Here is a 6,082-nt window from a genome sequence, read left to right as displayed (position 1 = left end):
TTTTTGGCGGTTGGCAAACAAGTTAAAGATGCATTACCGCCATCTACTGGTATGGAGTGTGGCATAAATAACAACCTCTCTTAAAAAAATAAATAAATAAAATAAATAAAAATAATAATAATAATTAAAATACTTTTGAACCTATATTTTCAAAAACAAATTAGTTACCCTAAAACAAAAAATGAAATAGAAGTAGATGACACCTATTGGAATTATTTTGTAAAATGTCTCTTATATCAAAACTTACTTTTTCTTTTCTGAATTTTCCCCTCATCTGTATTCTGTCTTCAATACAGACGAGGAAGACAGAATACAGATGAGGGGAAAATTCAGAAAATAAAAAGTAAGTTTTGATATAAGAGACATTTTACAAAATAATTCCAATAAGTGTCATCAAATTCAATTTCATTTTCTTTTAGGGTCATGTTCTACGGTTTCTTCTTGCCCACATTCACATCTGCCTGTTTCATGTTTTCCTATTAAAAACAGTGTACTGTTCAGACCTGTGTGCCCAAATCTCAGTCTTGATAGAACCGACTACTCTCTTCTGCTCTTACCGCCACATCTCATTTCTCCCACTTTCCTTTGCACTCTACCATCTTCCTTTCCGCTCTTCTTCCCACTGCTTTTGCCATCTCCTATTCAGTATTTGCTTAATAATCCCTTTAATTTCATTTTTATATTTACACTTATATCAATTGTGCTTTTTTTTGTAACATATTTTGCAAGCTTAGCTGCCATTTCATTTCCTCTTATCCCAATGTGTGCTGGAAGCCATAAAAAAACAACTAAGCCCCATCATTTGAATACGGTATAATGTTTGTTGAACCTCAATCAAAATATCTGGTCTGCTTTCGGAACGGTTATACTGTAGGCTCTTTAACACTGAACTGGAATCTGAGCAAATGACTGACCTTAATGGCCTGTTGTCCTCCACCCACTGCACTGCCAACAGTATTGCCAGCAGTTCACCTGTATAAACTGATACCTCATTATTAACCCTCTTCCCTATTTTCACTCGAAATTCTGGTACAGTAAAAGTTACCCCTGTCTTATTACCTGAGTCCTTAGATGCATCTGTATAAATTTGAACATATAGAATTTGTATATGTACTCCGGTAATACTTGTTTATTTCTGTTTTTGTTTTCTAATAATGATACATCAACTGTAGCATCTGGCAAAATCCAAGGTGGAATTATAGGCATTGGTAGTGTAGGAACTACGTTTAATGGATCTATTCTAAATTGTACTGCTCTCTGGTTTGCTGTCCATCCAAAACTTTTTGTTTCCCTTCTCTCCTTTTCCCAACACGGTTTTAAAGTGCTTTGTGCTGGATGATCCTGACTATGGCCCCGTAGGTTGATCCAGTAGTTCAAGGACAACTGTACTCTTCTCAACTCTAGAGGCATCTCCCCCATTTCTACCTGTAGTGCTGCTGTTGGAGTTGTTTTTATTGCACCTGTACATACCCTCAAAGCCTGATACTGTATGTTATCTATTTTTCTAAGAGATGTATTTGCAGCTGACCCATACACTACACACCCATAGTCTAACACAGATCTGACTAACCCAGTGTATATAGCCTTTAACGCTATTCTATCTGCCCCCCAATCATACCCAACTAAACACCTCATTACATTAATTATTTCTTTGCACCTGTCCACAACCTTCTTAATATGTACAGCCCATGTAATCCTCTCATCAAACCATAAACCTAAAAATGTATGTTGTTTTACTCTCTCCAACTCCTGGTTGTATATTTTTAACTTAACCTCACTCCCAATTTTCTTCCTAGTAAAAAACACTATCTTTGTCTTTTCCACAGAAAATTTGAAACCCCATTTATATGACCACTCTTCTTCCCTTGTTATAGCCCTCTGCAATCTCAGCACTATGAAGCTCACATTTCTCCCCCTTTTCCATATTGCCCCATCGTCTGCAAAAAGGGAAACTCCCATCTCATTTACTATATCTTCATATACATCATTTATCATTAAAGAGAATAATAGAGGACTTATAATACTCCCTTGAGGTGATCCATTTTCAATACCAAATTTTCCTGAGAATTGATTCCCGACTCGTATCTGTATTACCCTCCCAAATAGAAAATCCTTAATCCATTCTACCTTTACCAAGCTTTACTAATAGTCCTTCTCCCCACATCATGTCATACGCTTTCTCAATATCGAAAAACACAGCCACTTTCTCTGTTTATTTGTGCCTTCCTTATATCATGTTCTAAACATACTGCTGGATCCATTATGTTTCTACCCTTCCTAAAACCACTTACATAAATATCCTTTGCTTTTTACATAATATGTTAACCTTTCATTAACCATTTTTTCCATTATTTTACACATGTTGGATGTTAAAGCAATAGGTCTATATAATTCCCTGGATTCGTCAAGTCCTTCCCTGGTTTCCCCATTGGAATTACAACGGCCTCCTTCCAGCTAAGTGGTAGTTTTCCACCCTCCCACACTTTATTAAATAATTTCAAAAGAATCTCTTTAGCTGATTCACTTAGATGCTTTAACATGATGTAACATATTTGATCTTTACCTGGCGCTGACATCTTGGTTTTATTCAGAGATCGGTTCAATTCTATCTTTATAAATGGTTTATTAAGTAAATCATTAATATCTTCCTCCTGTTCTAATAACTCTTCATTCTCTGCAATTGTAGTTTCCCATCCTATCCTTCCTTTTTCACTAATATTATCTAAATTGTGAATTGTAACAAAAGTTTTTGCCAACATCTCTGCTTTCTCTTCACCTTTCACTGCTGTAATTTCCCCATTAGATAAGATTGGATATCCATATTCTCTTTTAATGCCATTCATTTTCCTGATCATTCCCCAAACTTTACCTATTTTCCCACGAGTTACAAGATGCAATCCAACCTCCAATATTCCCTTTTTGCATTTTTAATTACTCTTCTTAAACTTGCTTGCATCTTTTTGTATTCAATTAGATTCCGAAAACTGTGATTTCATTTCAACATTTTCAATGCTTTATTTCGAGTCTTAATTACTTTATCACAATCCTTAGTCCACCATGGAACACTTTTCTTGTTGTGCTTACCTCACTTCTTCTTAATGGATTCCTTTGCTGCCTCTAAAATATTCCCTGTCTTCTCTTCTTCAGGTAAAAATATGCGCTAGTATACTTTATTTGCTGCCGCCTACCGGACACTAATATTGCACAGTATATCATAAACAAATGTATATATGTGCCATATCAAACGTCTTTGGCAAAACATAACACAGTGCCTACAAATGTTTTCATTTTTTAATATATTATTTTTTATTCAATAAAATGTAATTTGTATTTCAGGCCCGGGTTATGAAATTATGTACCATGGTGTAGTATTTTGGCCACAATTAGATAAGTTTAACGATTAGTTTATATTAATTTCCACTCATAATATGTAAGCTGTACACTTGAGAATCAAACACAACAAATGTCATTGTTTTGAAATCGAAGTGTTTTAATTTATTTCATATAAAGCCTTAAAACACAACCAACCCAACCAAATATAATCCATATATAAAAAAAAAAAAACGAAACGTTCACTTTCTTTCTCTTAAAACCTTCGCTTTGGAATGTCTCCTACTTTAAGACATCTTTCACATTTATCTTAATGTAGTGTTTTCACTGCTGTAGCAGCAGGTACTAGAGTGACTAGACTATAGAAGAATGCAGTCTAACAGCTGCTGGCTCCACATATACACATTGAAGGGTCCACGTCGTCACGGCGACAGGGGAAAGCCTGCACCACCTCTGCGATCCGATTGGCTACCGCCAAGGAACTGGCTGCAATAACCTTCCTTGACATCATGTCAAACTCTGAACCTGTAGTGGAGAGAGTTTTTTTGTTAGAGCATTATAGATAGCGCTCAAACAAAACGGTAATACTTTACAATGAGGGGACAATAATTAACCATGAATTAATATTTGTTAATTCAGTAATAAACATTAAGTAACAATGAACTATCTAATGGTTTAGTTAACTGTTTATTACGTTAACATGAACAACTGATGTCGTTCATGTTTACTAACTAAACATGAAAACCATTGGCAAGTAATTAGTAATTACGAAACGGTTAAGTAATAACAAATAACATTTAGTAATGTAAATAAATTGTTAGTTATTGTACCTTTATTGTAAAGTGTTGAAATGCTTCTCAAAAAACTGCATACAGTGACTTTAAAAAACTGAGATAACATAGGAGGAGGCGGGGCTACAACTGACCGTCAGTGTCTATGACCACGCCCCCGGCCTCCTGGACTATGATGGCGGACGCGGCGATGTCCCAGCAGTGCATGCCGATGTGGTAGTAGACGTCAGCCCCGCCGGTGGCGATCAGGCACATGTCCACCGCCGCCGTGCCCACCGCCCGCACGCTGCCAGGGAGAAGGGAACCCACGCTCTCAGGACATGTGACGTCGGAAATGGGCGGTGCTTAGAGTATTTGTATGTCACTTGAGTCACTTGAGTGTGAACTTGATTTTAATCAACTGTTGCTTGATTCCAATCCAATGATACTTGATTCTAACCATTTGAAAGTTGATTGTGATTAAACGTGAATGTAAATTTGAGTGTAACTTGATTTTTATCCAAACTTGTAACATGACTTGACTTGACTTGAAAACCTGTAACCATTCTTGGAAACCATGAGGAGATGGAGATAAACATTCTCCACCAATTGGAGCCCTGCCTTGGGAATGCTCCATGGGTTTCAATGTTTGAGAACCTGGTGCTGCGGTGTGTATCCTACCCGTGGACGGGGAGCTTGAGCAGCCTCATGATGTTGGAGGTCATGGTGTACAGAGCCAGGTCATCTCGCTCAGCCCCGATCTCTGTCACCACCAGACACTGGTTGACGTCTGCGCTCGCAAACACACACACACACACACACACACACACACACACACACACACACACACACACACACACACACACACACACACACACACACACACACACACACACACACACACACACACACACACACACACACACACACACACAGACTCCATCAGAAACAAGTAAAGACAAATTTCTTTGTGTTTTTTAACACTTTACAATAAAGGTATCTTTAAATAATTATCTTTTGTTTGTGTCTGTTTACACTCACTATAAACTTACCTGACGCTGACACCAACACATTTCATTCCTTTACATCCATTTGCACCCACATTCATCAAATAATTGTAGAGAGGGAGAGAGGGAGGGAGGTTTGCAGAGAGAGAGTGGAGAGAGGGAGGGAAGGAGAGAGGGAGGGAGGGAGGGAGGGAGGGAGAGAGGGAGGGAGGGAGGGAGGGAGGAAGGGCAGTACCCTCTTGTCCGGAGGTGAGGAGGGGGACACCATTGAGGAAGGCTCCCTTCCCCTTCTGGGCGCAGTACATCTTGTCTTCTACAAGGCTGTACACAATGCCAAACTCCGTCTGCAGCGGCACACACACCCAGTCAGTTCCCAAGTACCACTGGCAGTATCAGTAGTATTCTGACGTTCTACGTATTCATACTATTGACGATGAGTATGTTTAGTATCTGGGCGATATAACACAAAAATAAATAATAACTAAAGGAATGATGAATTATGAATTCCATTAAAGCAGATTCGTCTTTTTTTATCCAAAATATAAGAACAATATGATAACTGTAATAACTGCTGCATGGTACATAATCATCACCATGATATCAGTGCCATTCTGAGATTCTCTGAGTTCTGGGTGTCAATTTATATTTAAACTTCATGCAGCATTCTTTGAATATCACGTTAACCCATAAAGCCCACAGGGGTTAAAGGTCGGAAAATTGACGCAGAGACCTCGACTGGGTCTTCAGGAAAACGTGGTAAACAGAACCAGACACCTCAGCTCACTAGCAAGGTTATGTAATACTGCACAGGGGTTAACTCGTTACCTGCTGGTTGACGGCGAAGGCGATGGATATAGCCACAAAGGGGAACCTGCAGAAGAGGGAAGGTTTTTGAGTTGTGCTACATGATTAAAAACATATTATATACTTAACATACCATGTTTGAATGAAACACATTTGGAAGCCATAGCCCTT

The 6,082-nt window shown here is 38.3% G+C and overlaps 1 protein-coding gene across 1 annotated transcript in view; it reads right to left on the bottom strand.

Annotated features, from left to right (window-relative positions):
- Positions 1-3,469: 3,469 nt before the first annotated feature.
- LOC115549390 (inositol monophosphatase 1) overlaps positions 3,470-6,082 on the bottom strand; it is a 4,833-nt gene continuing 2,220 nt past the window's right edge. The window contains exons 4-8 of the mRNA XM_030364538.1: positions 5,933-5,978; positions 5,343-5,451; positions 4,782-4,890; positions 4,256-4,407; positions 3,470-3,855 (exon numbers count right to left, since the gene is read on the bottom strand). Of these exons, the coding sequence (XP_030220398.1) occupies positions 3,707-3,855; positions 4,256-4,407; positions 4,782-4,890; positions 5,343-5,451; positions 5,933-5,978 (565 nt within the window). The 3' untranslated portion in view covers positions 3,470-3,706. The remainder of the gene's footprint in view (positions 3,856-4,255; positions 4,408-4,781; positions 4,891-5,342; positions 5,452-5,932; positions 5,979-6,082) is intronic.

This window comes from Gadus morhua, chromosome 8, assembly GCF_902167405.1.
Source record: "Gadus morhua chromosome 8, gadMor3.0, whole genome shotgun sequence".
Lineage (NCBI taxonomy): Eukaryota > Metazoa > Chordata > Actinopteri > Gadiformes > Gadidae > Gadus > Gadus morhua.
The sequence above is the reverse complement of the archived record's forward strand: the minus strand, read 5'-3'. Positions and strand labels throughout refer to the sequence as shown.